Consider the following 23,760-nt stretch of genomic DNA (forward strand, 5'->3'; position numbering starts at 1 on the left):
TTGTCTGTAAAATGGAGGTACTCATGGCATCTACCCCTTTGGGTTGTTAGGAGGATCAAATCTAAAGGCACTATATAAATGCTAGCTTATTATGATTACTTCAGGCTGCTTTGTGCTCCATTTCATGATGTTTCATGATGGGATAACTGAAGTCTAGCGTGGTAGAGACTATGTAATGTTCAGCATCAGGCCTGGAATTTCAGCCTGAGTCTTTTGGGAACTCCATCCAGCGTTTTTTCCATTGCAGAATCAGTTGTTATTTCAAAGGTTCATTGGAGCGCCTCGTTTTATCTAAGGTCTGTTAAAAAAAAAAATAGCAAGGCGAGAAAAAACACTGAGAGAATTTACTTAATTCACAAAGCAGGCCCTCAGAGGGCTGCTTTCCCCCAACAGTTCATGTTAAAATGATTGCTGCCTTTTACTAACATAGAAGAGAGATTAGAATTGGTTTGCTTTACCCCAGAGGGTAGAAGTGGGTGGAAGTTGGTGGGAGGTAGAATTTGGATCCATATAAGGAAATACTGCCTAACAATAAGAACTGTCCAAATGCAGAAGAGAATGGACTGCTTGAGAAGGTAGTGAGTTTCCCCGAATTAGTGGTCACCAAAGGGCAGCAGGAAATACTTCTTAATAGTAAGATGTGTACTAGCATGGAGTGCAATGGACTGCTTTGGAAGGTAGTGAGAGCTCTACACAGACTGTCTTCAAAGAAGAGCAGTTGAACATAGGGAAGCTAGGGAAATGGCTTCTTCAGATATGTCATGGTCTAGATTTTGATATCTCCAATTGAAAAGGCTATGATTAAACTCTTTTACAGAGTTTTCTAAAGCCCTCTTCTTCTGGAAGACCTATAAAGTGGAGAGAGTTGCATTTTTGACCCAATTTTATGATGAAGAATGTGGAAAGATTTGTGATTCCATCAGCAGAGGATTTGCATCTCAAATAAGTCTCTGAGAGTTGAATGAGGAAATGAGAACAGAGAGAGATAAAGTGATTCTATTAGTATCACATAGCTGCTGCTTAGTTTCAAAATTAGGATCCGAACCCTTGTCTTCTTGTCTCTGAGCTCTTAACTATGTCACGCTATGTGTAAAAATGTTTGTAGCAGCCCTTTTTGTAGTGGCAAGGAATTGGATGCCCATCAATTGGGAAATGGTTGAATAAGTTTTGGTATTTTAATGCAATGGAATATTATTGTTCTATAAGAAATGATGAGCAGGCTGATTTCAGAAAAGCCTGAAGTCCTTACATAAACTGATGCTGAGTAAAATGAGCAGAATCAAGCAACAGCAAGATTATATAATGATCAACTATGATTGACTTAGCTCCTCTCAGCAATATACTGATCCAAGACAGACTAAAAAGAGCTAGGAAAGGTCTTACAATACACCTCTGTATTCATCTCTGACCATTAAAGGAAGAAACAGAAAAGGATTCTTTTTGGACGCCGTATCCAGAGACTGACAGAATGAAAAATATGTTCCGAAGCTGGTGCCCTGAGTTTTAATGTAAGTGCTGCTGTTAACAATTTACACGACCCTGGAAAGGTCACATCTCTCTGGGCCTTGGTTTTCTCACTGGAACAGAGGTTAATAAAGAATATATCTATGTAGTTAGCAGCCCCAGATGGAGATAAACAAATAAGTTTGGCTTCCTGCCACAGACTGTCTTTCAGAGGAAGCATCCCCTGACCACCTGAGCTCTGCAAACCCCAATGTATCTCTCCCCTGAGAATTTGAAGACGTATTTCCTCCCTAAGTTTCTCTAATGCGTACGACCACTTATATATAGTCAGTGGTAGGAACTTATAATTTTGTAGCACTTTCAGGTTTATAATAGACTATCCCCACAATATCTGTGAGATGAATTGTACAGAGGTGTATTTATTATAAGACCTTTCCCAGCTCTGACATCTTCTGTTCTAAGGGCCCTCCCAGCTCTCACATCCTCTGTTCTAAGGATCCACTTAGCTCTAACGTTTTGGTTCCTAAGAGTCTTCCCAGGTCTAACATTCTGTGTTCTAAAGGTCCCCCACCTCTGACATTTTCTGTTCTGAGACCCCTCCCCACTCTAACTTTCCATATTCCAACATCCTTTCCAGTACAGCATTTTGTGCTCCAAAGCCCATTCCATCTAGAAACTTGTCCAGCTACATCCTACCTAATTTCTAAGGACAGAGCATATCACCTCAGGAAACATGGTCACATTTCTCGACAAGGATATATAACTATAATTAGAAAGTATTATTTTCTCTAGGCTATAGGTTCCACAAGGAAGCTTTGTACCTTCCCCAGGGGCTAGCCTAGTGCTCTGTACTTTGTGGGAACTAAATAAGTGTCAGGAAGTTAGCAGTCATTTATTAGTCACTTACTATGTGTCAGTCATTATATTATTGTAGCACTGAGGATACAAAGAAAGACCAAAAAAAAGAAAGACCTCCCAAAGCAGTCCATTGCACTCTATGCTAGTACACATCTTACTATTAAGAAGTATTTCCTGCTGCCCTTTGGTGACCACTAATTCGGGGAAACTCACTACCTTCCCAAGCAGTCCATTCTCTTCTGCATTTGGACAGTTCTTATTGTTAGGCAGTATTTCCTTATGTTCTATCCTCAAGGAGGTCACATTCTAGTGGGGGAATCAGCGTGTAAGGAACTTGGTCTATACAAGATGTCTACAAAATTGATGGCAGATTATCTTAGAGAAGGATTTATTGGCTTGGGAGCCTAGAAATAGCTTCCTCTAGATCAGGGGTCCTCAAACTTTTTAAATAGGGGGTCAGTTCACTGTCCCTCAGACTGTTGGAGGGCCAGACTATAGTAAAAACAAAAACTTTGTTTTTTGAGCCTTTAAATAAACTTCATAGTCCTGGGTGAGGGGGATAAATGTCCTCAGCTGCTGCATCTGGCCGTAGGCCGTAGTTTGAGGACCCCTGCTGATGGAACTTAGGCTGAATCTTGAAAAAAAATTACTTCTTAGGCGGCTTGTCTTAAGGAAACATAGAGCCAGGAAGATGAGGCAGAGCTTTCCAGGCATTGGGAAAAGCCAATCAAAGACATAGACATAGAGATAGAATTATGTATATGAGACATTCCAGGTAGACCAGTGTGACTGGATATTAGAGATTGCATAGAAGGCTAAGGTATAACTAAAAGAAAATTGGGAAGATGGGAAGGCACTAGATTGTGAAGAACATTCAGTGTAAACTGAGGACTTTCTAGTTGAACCCAAAGGTCATTGGAGCTCATTGAAGAGGGCCTAAAGTATACTTTAGGAAAAAGCACCTTAGCAGCTGAGTGGAAGATGGAATGAGCAGTGGATTAAAAAAAAAAAAAAAACTCAATTAATTAGAATCTGAGCTAGATAAGAATTATAAAACTCTTTTTACAGATAAAGGAATTGAGTCACTGAAAAATAAAATGACTTAACAGAAGAGGTTAGTTCAGACCCAAGTCATTCCAACTTTCTTGCCAATCTATTAACTGTTGAAACTCAGTCTTGGTATGGTATGGTATATCTGAGCCTGATGCTCAGCAAATTCCCACCTCTTCCCCAAAACTTGGTTTCCTCATCTCTAAGGATGATCATTCTTGGTTTAATTTCTTCCTAGATTGTAGGGAGGACAGTCCCTTGAAAACCTCTGCATGCTCAAGAAATAATTCTCCTCGTGCTCTAGAAATAAACCCTTACGTACTCTGGAAACTAAAGGGAGCCCCTGCTGTGGTTACTCCCTTGGGGTATCTTACCTGTTCCTCAGCTCCATCCACATGTCCCTACCTGCAAAACATGTTTATGCTCCAAGGCCAGCTTAGTCAAGCAGTCATTTCTGTAACTAAATATTTATCCTCTTATTAGTGCATTGTTCAGTGGTCTCTGAAAACCCTGGGAAACCAAAGCGCTGGGGACAGGTTCCCACCCAGGGCCAGGCTGGAAATGAGTCTTGCCTAAAGGAGAGTCAGGGGCAGTTCTCATTCACCATCTCTGCTCCCTGGCATGGTGTGCTAGCACACCCTTTCCAAAGTGGATTGGGCAGCCTGCCACCTATCTACTTACTAGATTCCTGAACAGCCACATTTGCTGTGATCAAGACTCTGTTGTTTCTGAAGTCTCCTCAGAAGTCTGGACTCAGAGTATCTGGGAGCTAGAAGACCTCTGAATACTGGACAGCAGAGTTAGAGAGGCCTTAGATCACAGAATATCAGAGTGGAAGGGGTGTCAGAATTACAAGGGACCTAAGAACACAGAATCAGAACTGGGAGAGGTCTTAGAACAGAATATCTGCTAGAGGAGAACGTAAGAGCTTGCTGAAACCTTAGGACACAGAATGTCAGAACTGGGACCTTAGAACATAGACTAGTAGAGTTGGAAGGGACCTCAGAACACAGAATATCAGAACTGAGAGAGGCTTAGAGCAGAATTTCAGAGCTGAAAGAACCCTTAGATATAGACTATAAAAGCGTGGCAAAATCTTAGAACATGAACACTTAGGACTAGGAGAGACTTTAGAACATAGATTGTTACAGCTGGGAGGGACCTTAGAACAGAGAATATAAGAGCCTTAGAATACAAAATGTCAGAAATGAAAGGGACTTTAGAACACAAAATGTAAGAGCTTGGTGGGACCTTAGAACATAGAATGTCAGAAGTAGGAGGGACCTTAAAATATAGAATGTGAGAGCTTGGTGAGACTTAGGACATAGAATATCAGAACTGGGAGAGATCTTAGAACTTAGACTCTTAGGATTAGGAAGGACCTTAAAATCTAGACTGTTAGGACTGAGAGGGACCACCTTAGAACACAGTATATCAGAGCTAGAAGAGGCCTTTGAATGGTATACCTAGAAGGAATCTTAGAAAGAGCTGAGAGAAATCTCAGAGAACATCTCCTCCAATATCCTCAATTTGCAAAGGGGTAAATAGGGTCATAGATCACTCAGTCAATAAGTGTTTGTTTACCACCTGCTCTATGCCAGGCACCCCGGGGATATAAGTACAAAGAATGAAACAATCCCTACTCACAAGGAAATTATATTCTAATATATATAATGAGCTATCCGCCCCAGATCACTCCCTGAGTCATTGGAAGAGCCAGGACAACAACTGGAGTCTCCTGATTCCCAGGCCTGAGATCTCTCCATAATTCTGTTCTTAGCTGTTGTATCTCCCTCTCCCATCTCAAAGACTTGTGCATCTGAAACTGGTCCGTCCTAAGGCAATGATGGTTTAGAGGGACTGGGGTTAGGGGTACCTTGGTACGACCAAGCATGACCAGCTAAAGCAGCCTCCTTTCTCCACCCTCCATCTCCATGTTAGCCCCATATTCATTTACTGTTGGGGACCAGCCCAGAAGCCAGCTGTCTCTCGCCCGGCCGTGTGTGCCAGGAGATAGAGGGATGTTGCAGAGGTTAAAAATTCTATTTTCAAATCCCCTAAGCATCGCTTTTCCTGGAACTCAGAATTTTTAATTTAATTCTGACTTTTCCTAATTTAATTTCCCTGGGTATGCCATCTGTTCAGGTTTAAATTTATCCCAGCTCAGTTTAGACAGAGGAGCTCAAATCCCAGTTACTGCACCTCTAGTGGTGATACCATTGACTGAGCACTCAAGGTTGGAGAAAAATGAGATCACCTTGCTTTCAAAAGGCACTTAATAAGTACATTTTTTAACTTTTAAAGAACTCTACTTGTTGAATTTTAATTGAGTTTCGATAGTACTTGGAAGAGTACAAAGGACTTTCCCCACAATTAGCCTTGAAGGGATATAGTTGTGAGTCTTATTTTCAGCATTTTACAGATGAAGAGACTGATGTTCAGAGAGGAAACTGTGCTCAGGGTCATAGGGTGTCAGAGGTGGGATTAGAATAGAGCCCTCCAAGGATAGAATTAGATCCTGCAGTTTCAATGCTCTAGCTCCTTCACAAAACCTTGGAGGCAGAGAAAAGGACCAGGTCTTTTCAGCTCTTTGATAGCAGATAGCCCCCAGTGGGATTGAGCAATACCTGCAGGGAGGTCACTGACCGCAAGGTTAAGAAGTGGGGATAATTGGACGGAACATTAAAGACAATGATTGCTTCCCTTTCCATGTCATTTGATAATTTATAAAGTGTTACTTTTTCCTATGAGAAACTAGGAGCACTATTATCATAGACCCATTTTACCAGCATTGAAACTGAGACCCAGAGAAAGGAAGTGGTCTTATAAGATAAGTAGTCCACATCCTCTGTCCATTGCTATTTCCAGTGTGCTCATGGGACAGTAGGGGAAGGGAAGGGAGAAAAATCAGAGAGTGAGCAAAGAGCAAATGATTGGGATTGGAAGGACCTCCCTAGGTCACTGCTCAGTCTCATTGGAGGGGTTTGCCATTTCCTTCTCCAGTTTATTTTACAAATGAGGAAACTGAGGCAAGCAGAAAAAAGTGACTTAACCAGGGTCACACTGCTAGGAAGTGTCTGGGGCCACATTTGAACTCATGAAAATGAATTTTTCTGACTCCAAGCTCAGTGCTCTGTCCAGTGTGCCATCCAGCTGTCCCAGTAGTAATAGTGATCAGTGCTATTTAAATACTAGTCTAAACTTTACAAAGTTCTTTGTACTTGCCTTGACTTCAAAACAACCCTGTGAGGGCTATATGATCACTTCCCTTTTACAGAAAAGGAAACTGAGGCTCAGACAACCTTGCAGTTCAAAAGAATAAGCAAAAGAGATGGATTCCTGCCTCTAGCTCAGACTACTTTTGCTGCCTCTATAAAATGCATTGATGAGTTTCAATATAGAAGAACCCAGCACAGTGCCTAGCATACAGTAGGTGCTTAATAAGTGTCTATTAAATTGAAGAACTCATTGCTCCTGGAACAAAGGGGCCAGACCTGTTGGAGATTTTGCAAACAAGTGTCTTTGCTTAGTTCTACTTCTTTAGGTTCTGGGTTCTCTCAGTTCTTCTTTTGGGGGTTTTAGTCCTAAGTTTCTGTTGATGGGAAACTAGTCAGTTCCTCGTGGCCGGAGGAAGGATTGTACGGGTATAACCTATATTGGATTGCTTGTAGTCTTGGGAGGGGGGAAGATAGAGAGGAAGGGAGAAAAAAACTTGGAATATAAAATCTTATTAAAAAATAAAAAAGCAGGAGGAAGGATTGTACGGGTATAATCTATAGCAGATTGCTTGTAGTCTTGGGGAAAGAAGAGGGAATAGAGGAAGGGAAAAATTTGGAATATAAAATCTTACTAAAAAGTAAAAAAGCAGGAGGAAGAGGAGAGGCAGTGTAGTGTAATGGATAGGAAATGACAGTAGACCCAGGTTCAAGTTCTAATACTTAATATTGACTTTTTGATCCTTTGTTAGAGATCCATCTCTTTGTGACTCCATTTGAGGTGTTCTTGGTAAGGATCCTGGAGGAGCTGGCCATTGCCTTCTCCAGCTCATTTTACAAATAAGGAAATTAAGGCAAACAGAGTGGTAAAGCTCCAGATTTGAACTCAGAATGTAAATCTTCCAGGAAACTAACTATGGAGTAGCACTTCCTGGCTGGGGCTCTGTGCTCTATGGGAGCACCTAGTTGTCTCTGATCCAAGAAAAATCATTTTACTTCCTAGTTCCCCCAAGCTACTCTCTTAAGATGATACACAAGTCTAGTCAAATTAATAAGCATTTATTAAGCACCTACTCTATACCCAGTACTGTGCTAAGCACCAGGGAGCAAAGAAAGGCCAAAAAAAAAAAAGTCTCTAACACTGAGCAGTCTAATGAGGGAGACGCCATACAAAAAGCAATATACAAACAAGATATGGACTGAGAAAACTGGAAGGGACTAACATTAAAGAGTTGGGAAAAGTGGGATTTTAGCTGGGACTTACAGGAAGCCAGGAGATAGAGATGAGGAGGGAAAGGATTTCAGGCTCAGAAACAGTCAGAGAAAATGACCAGTTTGGGCATCTTTGGGAGAAGGCCAGTGTCTGGATAGCAGAAGATGGTGTAAAAAGACTGGTAAGGGAGGGAGCAGGTCAGAGGATTAGGTTTTCTCCTGGGGAAGAAGTAGGGGGTACAACTCACAGTTGGTAGCTTAGTGGAGGGTGGACTGCAGGGGCAGAGATCTGGGCGTGGAGGCTGCGGGGAGCCAGTTCCACCCTTCCCTTTTCTTAGGTGGCACCTGCTGGCAGCCTGGGTCAGAGAATTCAGCAGACATTTATTGAGTACTTAACTGGGCAGAAGTCTATGCTAAGCACAAAGAGCTGCTGCTGGGTTTGAATGAACTATGGTCCCTGTTTTTCAGGAGTTTCCATTCTAGTAGGTTTTGAAAGGAGATAAGGCACAAGGGCAGGTAATCATGATAAACATTCTAGATAAGGGCATTTGAAAGGCACAAGAAAAATTTGTAGATGAGGTCCCAGGAAACAGTTAGCTCACTGAATTGGAAGATCTAGAAGATCATAAGGAGACTGAAGCCCAAGATCATGTTGATATTGAGGGGGAGAAGCTATGGATTCAAATACCTCTGGCCCCAGTATTCTGCCCTCTATAAGAGATCCTGTTTGAGCTGTGATTCGATAAAGAGTCTGAGGGCATGCATATGGAATAGAATGAGCACAGGCAGGAAAGTTAGGAAGTGCAGGGCTTTTGGGGGCACTGGGGACTGACCTGTTTGGCGTAATTCTAGAGTATGTGGAAGGGAGAAACAGGAGAGAAGGCGTGGAGTGCTCCAGAGAGGAAGGTGGACTTTTTTCAGTGGCAGTAGGGAGTGCTGAAGGTTGTTGAGCTAAGGAGTTGCCCTCTTGAAATGTATAAATGAGAAAGAGTAGTCTGAGTGCGTGTGCAGAATAATTGGAAGAGGCTGAGGGTTAGAGCACATTCACAGCCAATCAGGATGTGTTCAGAACAAACAGCTCTGTTTTATGTGGCTCATGATCCTAACTGGTGGCTCTTAAACCATCCCTCATTTTTATAGCCTTCCTCCGGCATCATATTGCCAGTGTACACATGTTTCCCTCTGTCCCTGTGGCCTTATGACTTGGAGAGAAGCCCCAGCTTCTCCACCGCAGCCCCGAGAGGGAAGAGGCTAGATCTTGGGCCTTCATCCTCAGCCTGACCCTCCGCAGACCTGCAGAAGGGAGGTGGGCTGCTGATCTGCAGGGAATGGAGACTCATCCCCCACCTCCTCCACCATACACATTCCACTGCTGGGACTGGCCCCTAGATTCACCTTGAACTTTTTGGGGACCAGATCTCCTAATTTTACAGTCGAGGAAGGAGACCTTAAGTGAACGTCCAAGGTGATCCTAGTGCTTCCATCACATAGTCAGCTAGCTGGGACATTCCCTGAGTCTCTCTGGGACGGAGCCCCGCAGATGCATGTGATGGAGACTCAGCCTCCCAGCCGACTGCCGGGTGCACTTCCCTTAATTGTGACGCCCTTCCTGTTTAGTTCAGAGTCAGTTTGGCTGGTGATTCTTGGTGATCTGATTAAAATAGGCTGTTCCCCCCACTCCCCTCCTCTCCTCTCTCCTTTCTGGTTCCTCCCAAGAATACGGATCAGTGATTCTCTCTTGGGTGAATTCGGGATCGTCTGAAGGAACTGGGGATGGTTAGCCTGGGAAGAAGAAAACATGGAGGGAAACATGAGAGCCATCTGCAGGTACTTGAAGGGCAGTCTTGGGGAAGGAGTGATTAGAGTGATTTAATTTTGCTCCAAAGGATTGGACTGGGGGGAGAAAGGAGAGTCAAAGTGAAAAGGTTACATCAGATTGATGTAACCAGTAACATTAATTATTACTGTATTAACAGCCGGCCCAGGGTGGAAGGAAGGGGTTGTCTGGGACCTAGTGGCTCCCACTTTACTGATTATTTCAATGCCTGCTTAGATGAGATCTGAAGGATACACACACACACATACACACACGTACATTTTGCTCAACCAGGAAATAAGAGAGAAGGGAAAATTAAAGAGAGAATAGATTAAGGGAGAGACAGGTAGATAACACAGTGGATTGAGTGCTAGGCCCTAATCAGGAAAATTCATCTTTCCAAGTTCAAATCTGACCTCAGAAATTTACTGGCTGTGTAACCCTTTACCCTGTTTATCTCAGTTTCCTTATCTGTAAAATGAGCTGGAGAAGGAAATGGCAAGCTACTCCAGTGTCTTTGCCTGAATACTCTGAATGGGGTCATAAAAACTTATACAGGGACTGAACAATAACAAAAGATTAAGGGAGCGATTAGCCTTAAGTAAAACAAACTCTAACTGAGGATGTATAAAAACATTTATAGCTCTATTTTCTGTGGCAAAGAATTGGAAACTGATAGGTTGTCCATCACTGGGGAATGGCTGGACGAGTTGTGGTATATGACTAGATTGGGATGTTAATCGTGCAAATGAAAGGGATGATTCCAGAGAAACCTAGGAAAACTGATAGGAACTGATGCAAATTGAAGTGAGCAGAACAAGGAAGACAATTTATATAGTGATAACAATATTGTAAAGACAATTTAAAAAAAAAAATCAGATCTATATTGTAATCAGCCGTGATTCCAAAGGACTGGGGGTGGAACATCGCCAAAGATTTAGAGCATGGAATCTACCTTTTTTTTAAATTTTGGTGGGGGGTGGGAATGTGACCAGTATAGAAATTTGTTTTGCTTGACTGTACATGTTCATAGCAAGTATTTTGTTTTTCTTTTTCAGTAAGGGATAGGGTGAGGCAAAAGTTAGGGATGGGGGATGGGAGATGTCAGATTTTTGCTGGAAAAAAATTCTTAATTAGAAAAAAAAAAAGTTTCTTCCCCCAAAGAATTGGCTATGCTCTGATGGGGAAGGCAATGTGTACATAAATGGGATGGGTACAAGTCACAGGAGAGGGCACAGAGTGAAAGGAGAGCTGATCTTCTATCAGAAAGGCTTGATCGCATGTCCTACCCTGACCCATATGGGTCTCATGACTGGGCGAGTCACCTCCCTTCTCTATGTTGCCCAAACCTCGCTGAGACTTTCACTTATAAGGTGCAGACCTGCATTGGTAGAGGGTGTGCCCTCAGCCTGGAGTTCCTTGTATTACTGAAATCACAGGGTCCTCTTTCTGTTCCTCTTTCTTCCTTTATTGTTGTTCAGATTTATCCAACTCTTTGCTACCCTGTGGACCACAGCACACCAGGCCCTTTTATGCCCCACCATCTCCCAAAGTCTATCCAAACGCAAGTTTGTTGCTTCCATAATACTACCTATTATTCCCATCCTCTGCCATCCTCTTCTCCTTTTGCCTATAATCTTTCACAATGAATCCCATTTTCTCATTATGTAGCCAAAGTATTTAAGTTTCAACTTCAGTATTTGACCTGACAGTGAATAGCCCAAATTAATTTCTTTAAGAATTGGCTGATAAAGTCGGGAGGACCTGAGTTCAAATCTGACCTCAGACACCTAACACTTCCAGCTGTGTAATCCTGGGCAAGTCACTTAACCCCAATTACCTTAGGGGGAAAAAAAAAGCTGATTTGACCTCCTTGCTGTCCAAAGAACTTTCAAAAGTCTTTTCTACAATTTGAAAATGTCCATTCATAGAGAGTAGATGGAAGCTATTCAGCTGGGAGTTAGACCTTTCCCACTATACGAGTCTATGGCTCTGTACATTAAATTCTTGCAAACATTAAGTATTTATTTGCCCAGCATTATGTTGGACACTGGGGGAGAGATGAATTTATTTAAACAAGAGCCCTGATCTTCATGGAAATTACAGGTAGGCAGGGGAGGGGTTACACCCCAAGCGCAAGTGACTCTAAAATAAAACTTACTTGGTGAGTTAGTTTGGGACCTGTGCTTTCTGCAGTGTTGGACAGCTTGCTTTTGACTTAAGAAGTTATGGGCAGGGGGGAAGGGGGACTTGATGTTAAATGATTTTTCCAGGATCTGAGGCTAGACTTGAATTCACATCTTCCTGGCTTTGACTTATTCTGCTATGCTGTCTCTCATATGAAATAACCCATGACAAATGCATGATGTAGAAAGAAAACACTTGGTACAGTCGAAAGGGTATCAGGAACAATGGGCTTTCTGGGATGATGAGAGGGGGGAATAATAGTTTACATTAACTTAATACTTCCTTTACAATCCTTCAGTATCGGGAGTATACATATTAATGTTCCCATTTCGCAGATGAGAAGATATTCTAGGAGACTACACGATACATTGGAATGCAAGTTCCAGCCCTGACACTTGCTAACAAAGTGACCCTGGTTAGAGCATCATTTAACTTTTCTAGGACTTAGGTTCCTCATCCGTTTTATGGAAGGAGCTCCAGATTTAGAATCCCAAGTTGTGAATTCAAATTCAGCTCCTGTTCCCAGTGGGACCACGGTCAGGTCACATAATGTTCATCAGCCCCAGTTTCCTCGTCTGTAAAATAAGGTTGGTCTGGATGGCCCTTCCAGTGCGCAGACTACTACTTTGTAAAGCTGTGGCTCTGAGAAATGGCAAGCCCGGAGCTGCCTAAATCTCTGTAGCCTTCACCGGACCCTCGGACTCCCAGGAGACAGTTCTTGGCCCCTGCCTCCATGTGGATGCAGCCGAGGTCTTGCTGGAATGTTCCCTGGAGCCTTAAAAGGTTCGGGGTCCTGCCCTTTCCTGGACTTGATGATGGAAGAATTAGAGAAAGTTGTCTTTCTCCCCCTCCCTCTCTCCTCCACCCCATATCGAGTGACACTTTTAAAACACACAGACCCTCCTCGAGCTTAGCCGCTGGCATCCCTGGTGTTTGAGCAGCCAATCCGAGCTGCGGATCAAGGGTGGGGATTTCTTCGCCGGATTAGGGCTAATTCCCTGAGAACCAGACCCACCTGAAGGCGGAGAGCAGCCCAGATGTCTCCCTGGCATTGTTCCCACCAAGCTGACCGTGTCCTCCACCGTGATGGCTGGGTGGGGAGGCTTTTGTTGGTGGGAAGGAATCCGAAGTTAATTCTTCCTCCTCCTCCTGCAGGTGAACTTTCGGGGTTCCCGGAACCGGAGTTGCTGGGCCGAGAGAACCCACATCGAGAAGCGCCTCTCGGTGGTGATTGGCCTTTTGGTGCTGGGGCTGTTGGCGTCCCTGGCCGTGGTGGTCTTCCAGTACAGAACCAGTAAGTGCAGGCCCTGTCCCTCCGCTTGTCCTTTCCTTCCTGCTTTTGGCCGAAACCAATCTTGGGTTCTAAGGAAACAGGACCCGGCTTCAAATCCTGCTTCTGTGGGTGACCTTGGCAAATCCTTTAAGCTCTCTGGGGCTCAGTTACCTCTTCTGTAAAACAGAGGCCTTGTCTTCTGAGGTCCCTTTTAACTCAAAGTCTTTGATCCTGCTATTCAAAAAGCATAAGAATTAGACTTGTTATTTCTTTAGCACAGGGCACTTTGAGATGAGGAAAATCCCTCCACAGGTACAGGTTGGAGCCTTCTTTGGATCCACAGTGGTTCGCTGTGGGTCACAGCACAATAAATAAGTTTTAAGTGTCAGAGTCCTGAGCTGGATCCTGGGGAAGCAGTTACCGTGACAGAGGTCTTGCTCTAAATTGGCAATCTAGAAGAGGCAGAACGACCTATATAAAGAATGGCAGATGGGTGGTTGCCAGATTGGCCATAAATTATGGTTTCAGAGCTGAAGAGGACCTTAGAGATCACCCACCTACTCTGCCCTCCCCGTTTCATGTCCGAGGAAACTGAGAAAAGTACACCAATCTGCCCAGAGTCACACAGGTGCTAAGGGTCAAAATAGGATTTGAACTCAGATCTTCTTTATTCGAGAGCCAACAGTCTTTTAAAAATCTGAGGGGCAGCTAGATGACGCCGGGGATAGAGCACCAGCCGTGGAGTCAGGAGAACCCAAGTTCAAATTCAGTCTCACTTAATACTAGTTATGTGAACCTGGGCAAGTTATTTAACCTTGAAAAAAAAAACCTCCCTCTTGGATTTAAATCCTAGATCTACCACTAATTGCCAGTGCAACTTTGAGCACTTGAGGCTTAATTCTTCTGAGCCTGAATTCCTGGTGAGGCAACTGTATCTGCCAATCCAGATCATTGTTAACTAGCCCTGCATTTAGCTTGAGAATTGCCTGGGACAAAGAGAGTCATTTTACCAGAGTCAATCAGTAAGCATTTATTAAGCACCTACTATATACAAGGCACCATGCTAAGCCCTAGGAGGACCCAGAAATGCAAAAGACAGTTCCTAAAGCTTACAGGCTAATGGGGGAGATAACAAGTGAACAGATATGTACATATTGTATAATAATATTATACTGTGTGTATATATATATAACATATATATAATACAATATACTGTATAATAATGGTAAATAGGAAATAAATTAACAGAAGGAAGACCCTATACAAATGGGATTGGAAAAGGTAGAAAAAAGGCAGGATTTTAGTTGGGACTTAAAGAAGTCAGGGAATCTAGGAGGCAGAGATGAGAAAGGGAGAGCATTTTAAGCATGGGGGCCAGTCAGAGAAAATACCCAGCGTCAGGAAATGAAGGGGCAGGGCTAGCCTCAGAACCAGGGGGATTCGGAGGCCAGGTATCCCGGATGGGAGATCCCCTACCGCACCATCTTCTCATTCTCGTTGTTATTTATCGAGACGTTGCTGAATGCAGCACAGCCAGGGGGCCAGGCCCAGCCTGAGCAGACCCATGCTTTCTCCTCAGCTAACTAGGTGAGGACGGTAGCCTGATGTTCCTGGCCAACCAAACTGGTTACCTAGTGAGTTCTGGCACCAGCCATGTCTGAGCAAACATCAAGCCCGTCAGTGCAAATCCTCTGATTAGCCTTGAGGTCCCCACCTATGAGTTATGTCTGGGCGCCTCTGTACATATTTGTTCATATTTCAGAGCAATCCTCCCTGGCGTGGACTGCAGGTGCCTTTACAACACCAACAGCAAAATAAAGAGCAGGTTGTTTCTGAAGATTTTCTCAAGCTCTCCACAAAGGGGCTGACCGGGTCAGTGTTTCGGGAAGGGAGGGAGAGAAAGAGGGGCTGAGAATGAGTTCTCCTCATGGCCTTCTCCAAGGCCATCTGTGTATATCAGCAGGCAAACAAGTGCTTTCTCTGGTAAGAGAGAAAGAATGCCAAGGAAAACAGACGGAGATACAGGGAAAGACAAAGAATGAGAGAGGTGGGGGAGGAGAGGGAGGGAAGAAGAGACAGAGAGATAAAAGAGAAGAAAGAGGGAAAGAAAGAGGGGGGAGGGAAGGAGAGGGAAGAAGAGAGAGAAAGGAGATTGAAAGAGAAAGGGAAAGAAAGGGAGGGAGGAGTAAGAGAGAGGGAAGGAGGGAAGAGCTGGAGAGAGAGAAGAGAAGAGAGATGGAAAGAGAAAAAGGAAGGGAGGGAGGGAGAGAAGAAAGATTGAAAGAGAGAGAGAGATTGAAAAAGAGAGAGAGGCAGAGAGAGAAAAAAAGACAAATGCAGAGAGAGGGAGATTCAGAGAGACAAAGATTTAGAACAGAGATTCAGAAAGAGGAAACAACTGCGATGTTAAACACAATGGTGTAATGAAAAGCCTTGGCTCTGTATCACTACTTGTATGGTGGTGGACAACTCACTTCCCTTCCTATCCTCATCCCTAAAATGGGCATAAGAAAACTATCCCTCTCCAAGGGATATTTTTCAAGAGCTCTGGAAATGGGAGGTATTAGCCTGGTCCTTAAAATCAAGCCTGGAAGGCTAAATTCCTGAGATATGAGTCTTTCCTACTGTTATGGAAATCCCTCCCCTTTGTCATCAGCAGTTAATAAGCTCCCTGGTCACCTTCTAGAGCCCTGGGTGGCCCTGTGGTTACAGAGGGAGAGGAGGCCAGCACCTGGCAACCCACACCCTCCTTTTCACTTTCAGAGGCCTCTTAGAGGGTCAATAGTCCTTATTACTCAAGGAGTTGTAGCCTCCACCCTCTGCTACTTCCAGGACAAGCAGCCAGCATCCGATTTGTAATTCACAGTTACAAGAGCTCTCACTGAATCCAATCTGTACCCTTCCTACCCTCTCTGACAAGTGGTCATCCATCCTCTGCTTAAATACATCTAGTAATGGGGAACTCACCATAAATCAAGAGAGCCCATTCTAATGTAAGGCACATACCTCTAATTATTAGGAAGTTGTTCCCAATATTAAGATTAAATCAACTTTTCCACCATTTAGGATTATTATAGCATCAAATATTTAGAGCTGAAAGTGATTTTAGCGGACAGGTAATCCAAGAATTCCATGTTTTACAGATGGAGTTAAGTAACTTGCCTAAGGTTGTGCAAGAAGTAAATAGAAGGGGTAGCTAGGTGGAGCACCAGCCCTAAGGTCAAGAATACCTGAGTTCCAATCTGGTCTCAGACACTTAAGACTTCCTGGCTGTGTGACCCTGAGCAAGTCACTTAACCCCAATTGCCTCAGGAAAAAAATAAAAAAATAAAAAAGTAAATAAAAAAGGCAGGATTTGAATTTAGTTCTTTGGTCTAAAAAAATCAACAGCTATTCAGTTGCACCATAGTGCCTTGGTCTTCATTTTACAGGTAGGGAAACTACAGGTTTGGGGAGAGTATGTTATTTGCCCCTGGTCACATACCCAAAGAAAAATACATGGAAGTCCCAGGACTCTTGGAGTACATAGTCTTAGAGGAACCAGATATGTGAACAGCTAACAACATGTCAGACAAAGTGTTTGAGTCCAGTTTAGTTATCCATCTGTTATGCTGCTGTCTCCCTCTCTCTGTTTCCCCTCATAAGTGGTCATCCAGTCTGAAGGATATCTATTGGTTGGGGATGGAGGAAATTACCTCCTGAGGCATCCCCCTCTACTTTTGGACATCTCCAATGGTTAGAAACTTTTCCCGCCATCAGATTGAAATCAGCCTTTCCCGCTCTTGCTTACTGCTCTCTGATCTGCCCTCTGGGGCAAACAGACAAGGCTAATTCCTTTCCAAGTGATAGTCCATGAAATATTTGAGAACAGCTCTCATATCTCCCCTGAATCTTCCCTTCAGTTCCTTTAATAGCTCCTCAGATTGACCTTATGTCAACATCCATGAGTCACCGCTCTGATTTCTTAAGAGGAAAAACTGAGGAGACCGAAAAGGATTATAGGTTTAAAGTTGGAGGGGATCTTAGAAGCCATTGAATCCAACCCCTTCATTTATTGTACCTCAAAAAACAGAAACAGAGGTTAAATGATAGCCAAGGTCAGGTGGATTTGAATCTAAGAGATATAAGAATCTTATGCTCAGGGCTAAGGTAGAAAGACAGACAGACAGACCACTTGGGCTCCAAGCCTCCAACCTTGACAAGGCTTTATCTCCTTTCTGAGTTGTTGTCTGCAGCCTATTATACAGCTTCTCCTAAGTAATAAACTTAGATTCACCCATGAAACCATATAAGACTCTGCCCCAGTACACAATAGAACTAAAGTATTATAACAGCAATTACCTGAATAAACAGGAGATAATGGTTTACTGCCTATCAACTTTGCTAGATGAGCTTGGTTGATCAGATTAGATTGTCTTTGAGGATAAAGGAGGACTGAAATGTCATTGGATTTAGTGCTAGCAAGGACAAGCCACTGTGTATTCCAGTCCCCCTCATTTCTACAGAAGTGAAAATGGAGAAAAGGAAAGGAACTTGTCCATGGTTATACGAGCTATAAAAATAAATAAATAGGAAAGCCTACAGATTCAAGTCTACTAACTGATTTTCAGTAACACTTTCAACTATATATTTCCTATTGGGTAAGTGAGCTGGGCATGTAGCAAATATCCAACAAACACTGACACAGATCAATTTAATTCAGTAAACATCAATTAATTCTTACTATTTAGCCCTAATATTCTTATCTCTCAATAATTTTGTGAGATAAAGGGCTAATATTTCCATTTTACTACTGAGGAAGCTGACTGTCTTTTGCCATTTTTTGCATCCTTAATATTTAACTGAGTGGCAGGAATATAGCTGTATTAAAAAATGTGCATTGACTGACACCAAGATTTGAATTTAGATCTTGCTCCCATGTGTTTTTATGCCTCCAAAGCGTTCCTTTATCTCCTATGATAAAAGTGTCCTGATTTCTTTTCTCTTCGTTTTCATTTTTTATGTTTCTACCCATTATTTAAAACCCAAGTGTATTCATTCCCACAATCAATAAGTGAATTTTCCTCAGCCTTCCAAGTAGTTTTGGGCCTTTCTAATGTACTCTTTTTTCTTTCCAAATTTTCTGTCTTTATTGTGTTGCTTTTATAAATGAGTCAACATTTGTAAAGGTTTTTGTCAGCCTTAAAATAATGTACTTTTCACAATAGTTCATTATAATAGCATTTTTACAAGGTACTTTATGATTTGAAGATACTTTGCAGATGTGATCTTCTTTGTTCCTTACAACAGCTCTGGGATATAGGTGCTATTATTATCCTCATGAACTTGGGTCTTCAGAACCCCATTGGTTGGATCACTCAGCTGCCCATGTAGTACTGTGTATCATAGTGATCTATATCTGAGAAGCAGCATAATTTAGTGGATTGAGTACTGGACTTACTGTCAGGAAAATCTCTGTTCAAATCCTTCCTCTGACATGTATTAACAAATCATGTTAACCTCATTTAGAGCCCATTTTTGACATCTGTCATTACCCCAATAACTGTTATTCAGTGAGGTGATTCAGGCCAGTTCCAATAGACTTGTGATGGAGATCTGCATCCAGGGAGAGAACTATGGGGACTAAAATGTGGATCACAACATAATATTTTCACCTTTGTTGTTGTTTGCTTGCTTGTTTGTTCTTTGTTTCTCATTTTTTTTCCCTTTTTGATCTGACTTTTCTTGTATAGCATGATAAATGTGGAAATATGTATAGAAGAATTGTTTAACCTATGTTAGATCACCTGCTGTCTAGGGGAGGGGGAGGAGGGAAAGGAAGGAAAAATAAAGAAATAAAAAGCAGAGTAGTTACAAAGTTCATGTGAGATAGTATATGTAAAATGCCTTTCAAATTTTAGGATGTCATACAAATAATGATAATTATTATTAATGTTATTAGATAGTATAGTAATATAAGGAACCAGGGCCAGCCTCAGGATCAAGAAGACCTGGATTCAAGTTTCACCTATTATACATACTTGCTATATGACAGTGGGTAACTCAATCTCTCAATGTTCTGCACAGCTCTCTAAGACTATTAGTCTATGTTCCAATGTATCTTTGTTTGTTTTGTTAAATATTTACCAATTACATTTTAATCTGGTTGAGGCAATACTCCAGAGTGTTGCCCAGTTGAGAAAAGGGAAGATTGGGGGATAATGATAATGAATTCAATTTTAGAATAATGAGTTTGAGGTGTCTATGGGATATCCAGTTTGAGATATCCAAAAGATAATTGGTGATGCTTAACTGAAGGTCAGGGATAGATAAGTAAATAGGAGAAAAATCCCTATAGAAATGATCATTGGATCCATGGGAGCTGATGTGGTCACTTTGTGTGGTAGCAGAGAGAGAAGAAAAAATGGCCCAGGACATACTCGTAGGGGACACAATGGATAGAGAAAGTGAGGCCTAACAAAAGATACTGAGCAGGAATGGTAAGCCATGCATACAGAAGGAAAACTTGGAAAAAGCATCATTTCAAAAACCTAAAGAGTAGAGAATATACATGAAAGAAGGGTGGTAAACATTGTCAGAGACTGACGATTTCTTCATCAAGAAGGATGAGGACTGAGAAAAGGCCATTAGATTTGCCAATTAAGAAATACTTGTCTATATTCCAGAATAACTTTGAAATGGATTTGTGACCTTAATATTAAAAATAAAAAATAAAAAACAACAGTTGAAGAATTAGTTTATATACTTTCACATGAGACATATTGTTAACCAAAAGAATAGGACAATTACCAAATATAAAATTGATAAAATCAAAGTTATCAAACTGCTGCAGAAGCAAAATTAATGCATCTAGGATAAAAAGAGAAAGGTTGAATAGGAAAAAAATCTTTATATAAAATATGTCTGATAAGAGTTTGGCATAAAATATATAGAGTTTTCCCAAAAGTTTTAATTTTAAGCCATTAAAATATAAACAAATTGTGAATGTGTGTGTGTGTGTGTGTGTGTGTGTGTATGTATGTATGTGTACAAACTAACCTTTAATAGATAAGTAGTCAAAGGAGGTGAGCAAATTGCTCTCAAAAGAGTGATTGCAAACTGTTAACATTCATATGAAGGAATTTTTCAGATCTCTGATACTAAGAGAAATGCACATTTAAAAAACCGTTGAGGTTTTACCTCATACCCAACAAACTGATCAATATGACAAAACATGGGAAAAGTCAATGTTGAAAGGATTATGGGAAAATAAGTATACTGCTGCATTGTTGGTGGAACTATGAATCACTACAATCCCTTGGCAGTATTAAATAAAGTGAGTAAAATGCTCATTTTTGAACCAGAAATTCAAGTAGTAGGCGTATCCCTCACTTATACTCATTGATAAGAAGAAAGAATATAATATATACCAAAATATTTACAGTAGCACTATTTAATAGCAAAGAACTGGAAACAAAGTTTCCATTGATTAAGGAGTATTATTTATCATGAATATAATGCATGTAGAAAAGTATGGGAAAAAACTCCATGAACTGATGCGGTTGGAAATCAGCAGAGGGAAAAAAAAATCTACATAATTGGGGCAGTTAGATGCCTCAAAAGATAAGAGGGCTAGCCCTGGAGTCAGGAGGATTTAAGTTCAAGTTAAGTTAAGTTCTGGTCTCAGACACTTAACAGTCATTAGCTATATGACCAAAGGCAAGTCATTAAACCCAAATTATCTTGCCAAAAAAAAAAAAGCAACACAATGACTACAGTGATACAAATAGTAGTATTGATAGTAATAGCAGTAGCAGTGGAAGCAGCAAGCAGCAGCAACAGCAGCTTTAGTAAATAGTAGTAGTGTAGTAGCAAGAGCAAGAGTAGCAGCAGTAGTAAGAGTGTTAAGTAACAATAGCAGCAGCAGCAGTACTAAGAGCAATAATGGAAGTAGCAGCAGCAGCAAAAGCATTAGTAGCAATTAGTAGTAAGAGTATCAAGTAACAATAGTAGTAACAATAGCAGCAGCAGCAGTAGCAAGAGCAATAATAGAAGTAGCAGCAGCAGTAGCAAGAGCATTAGTAGCAGTAGTAGTAAGAGTATTAAGTAACAATAGTAGCATCAATAGCAGCAGCAGTAGCAAGAACAATAGTAACAGTAATAGTAAGAGTAACAGTAGTAGCAACAATAGCAGCAGCAGCAGCAATAACAATAGCACATAGTAGCAGTAGTAGTAGTAGTAGACAGCAGTAGGTAACACCAGCAGCAGTAGTATTATACCCCACTAGAAGAATAAGGTTTTCTGAGGGCGGATTCCACATCTCTAAATCTGTCCCAGCATCCCAAACAGTTTTCTACTTATACTCAATTAATAAATTTGGTAGTAAACATTTCTTAAATGTTCACTTTGTGACAATGAACCACAATAAAAGAAACCTTTTAATGATCTTACATTCTATTCATGTAGTAGATTAATATTCATATTAATAATCATTTGTCCAATGGAACCATACCTAATGCTTAAGCCAGTACTAGCATATAATAGGTACTTAATAAATATTTATTCATGGATCAATTGATGACTCCTCAGCATGCTCCACAGCCTCTCGTTGACCTCTTGTTGCCCTTCCCCCAGGACCTCCTGCTCTGTGCCTGAGTGAGGCTTGCATCTCAGTGACCAGCTCCATCCTGAGCTCCTTGGACCAAACAGTGGACCCCTGCCAGGACTTCTTCAGCTATGCTTGTGGGGGCTGGATAAAGGCTAACCCTGTGCCCGATGGCCACTCTCGATGGGGGACTTTCAACAACCTCTGGGAACACAATCAGGCCATCATGAAGCATCTCTTGGGTGAGTCCCTCCTAGCGTCAGAGGGGAAAGTTAGGACAAGGAGGAGGGGTCAAACTATAAAAAGATGGAATTTGGGGCACTGCTGACCCCAAGTCAAAGCATCTGCTGGGGGAAGCTGGATGAGACAGTAGATAGAGTAGAGGAAGACCTAAGTGTCAAATTAGACACTTCCTATTTATATGACCCTGGACAAGTCCCTTAATTTGCCTCAGTTCTGTAAAATGGGGATAATAATAGTGTCACACACTTCCTACTTGTATGACCTTGGGCAAGTCCCTTTGTCTGCCTCAGTTCTGTAAAATGGGGATAATAATAGTGTCACACACTTCCTACTTGTATGACCTTGGGCAAGTCCCTTTGTCTGCCTCAGTTCTGTAAAATGGGGATAATAATAGTGTCACACACTTCCTACTTGTATGACCTTGGACAAGTCCCTTTGTCTGCCTCAGTTCTGTAAAATGGGGATAATAATAGTGTCACACACTTCCTACTTGTATGACCTTGGACAAATCCCTTTGTCTGCCTCAGTTCTGTAAATTGGGGAAAATATAGTGTGAAGGCATCAGGTAGGTGTCATGATGTTATCTGTGAAAGAATTCAGGCAGACTCCAATCCAGGCAAAGGCATTGGAATGAAATTTATGCAATCGGTGAGTCAGCCAAGCTCCCTGAAGGAGTCAGCAGCCCAACAAAGCAAGACAAGGGATTTCATAGAGTAAAGAGTTCTGTACGTCACAAAATATGTATGTTTTGAAGTTATAGAAAGAGCTTGCTAACATGGGGAGGTCCTAAAGCCTTGACAGAACTCTGCATGTGGTTACCCAGAATAGATGCAGAAAAGCCCACGGGCTGAGGAGTAATTTATATATGTGAAATGATACTATAATTACTTTAGGTTCATCCAAAGACAGCAAAAAAAAGGGGAATGAATTGTACAGGTGCCATGACGGAGGATTTATTGAGGTTTGCAGTCCAGTGTCCTGTTCTGCATCCTGTTGATGCTACTTTCTTATTGGGGTTATGTTTTATGGTAACCATCATGTGGTAACCTGGTGATCTGGTTACAGAACATACCAGCCTGTTCACTGTTCTAGTGAGACTCATGATTAATGATTTCTATGGGACTCAGGGCTGAGGCAGGTTTGGACTGAGGCGAGCTGGAAGCAACAAACAGAATCCATCAATAGTACCTTCCTCCCCGGGTTGTAGTCAGGGTAAAATGAGTTTATAATTATAAAGTGTTTAGCACAATGCCTGTAAACAATGGAAAGGGCTTCCCTTTGACTTAAGTTCACATAGAAAATAAGGGAAGTAGGCTTTTACTCCCAGTAAAAGAGATACTATTAAGGAGTATTGGAAAAATTGGTCTTTTCTTCTGAATTTGGGAATCCTGAATTTTCCTCCAATTTTTACATACATACACACACACACACACACACACACACATGCATGTGTGTGTGTGTGTGTGTGTGTGTGTGTGTATTTTTTTTTCCTGAAGCAATTGGGATTGAATGACTTGCTTAGGGTCCCACAGCCAGGAAGTGTTAAGTGTCTGAGGACTCAGGTCCTCCTGACTTCAGAGCTGCCAGTCTATCCATTGCACCACCTAGCTGCCCCCCCACTAATTTTAAAAAAGAAAAAAAAAGTCTTGTACATTGTTCTCTAACCTTTAAATATCTCTAGCAAGGGGGAACCTTTCACCTCTTGAGGTGGCCCTTTCCACTTTTGAACCACTCAATTGTTAGAGAGTTGTTTCTGACCTCAAACCTAAATCTGGCTTACTGCAAAGTAGAATATAGTGGTGAGGACCCTGGACTGCAGGCAGCAGACCTGGGTTCGAGTACCTTTCTCGCTGAATG

General features: G+C 41.9%; 1 protein-coding gene across 3 annotated transcripts in view; it reads left to right on the plus strand.

Moving 5' to 3' along the window:
* ECE1 (endothelin converting enzyme 1) overlaps positions 1 to 23,760 on the plus strand; it is a 171,190-nt gene that overhangs the window by 94,238 nt on the left and 53,192 nt on the right. For 2 of the 3 annotated variants that reach the window (XM_051988315.1, XM_051988314.1), the window contains exons 3-4: positions 12,958 to 13,096; positions 21,690 to 21,902. In XM_051988315.1, the coding sequence (XP_051844275.1) occupies positions 12,958 to 13,096; positions 21,690 to 21,902 (352 nt within the window). Of the gene's footprint in view, positions 1 to 9,534; positions 9,627 to 12,957; positions 13,097 to 21,689; positions 21,903 to 23,760 lie in introns of those variants that run through there. The other variant, XM_051988316.1, reaches the window with a different exon arrangement.

Source organism: Antechinus flavipes, chromosome 3, assembly GCF_016432865.1.
Source record: "Antechinus flavipes isolate AdamAnt ecotype Samford, QLD, Australia chromosome 3, AdamAnt_v2, whole genome shotgun sequence".
NCBI classification, from domain to species: Eukaryota; Metazoa; Chordata; class Mammalia; order Dasyuromorphia; family Dasyuridae; genus Antechinus; species Antechinus flavipes.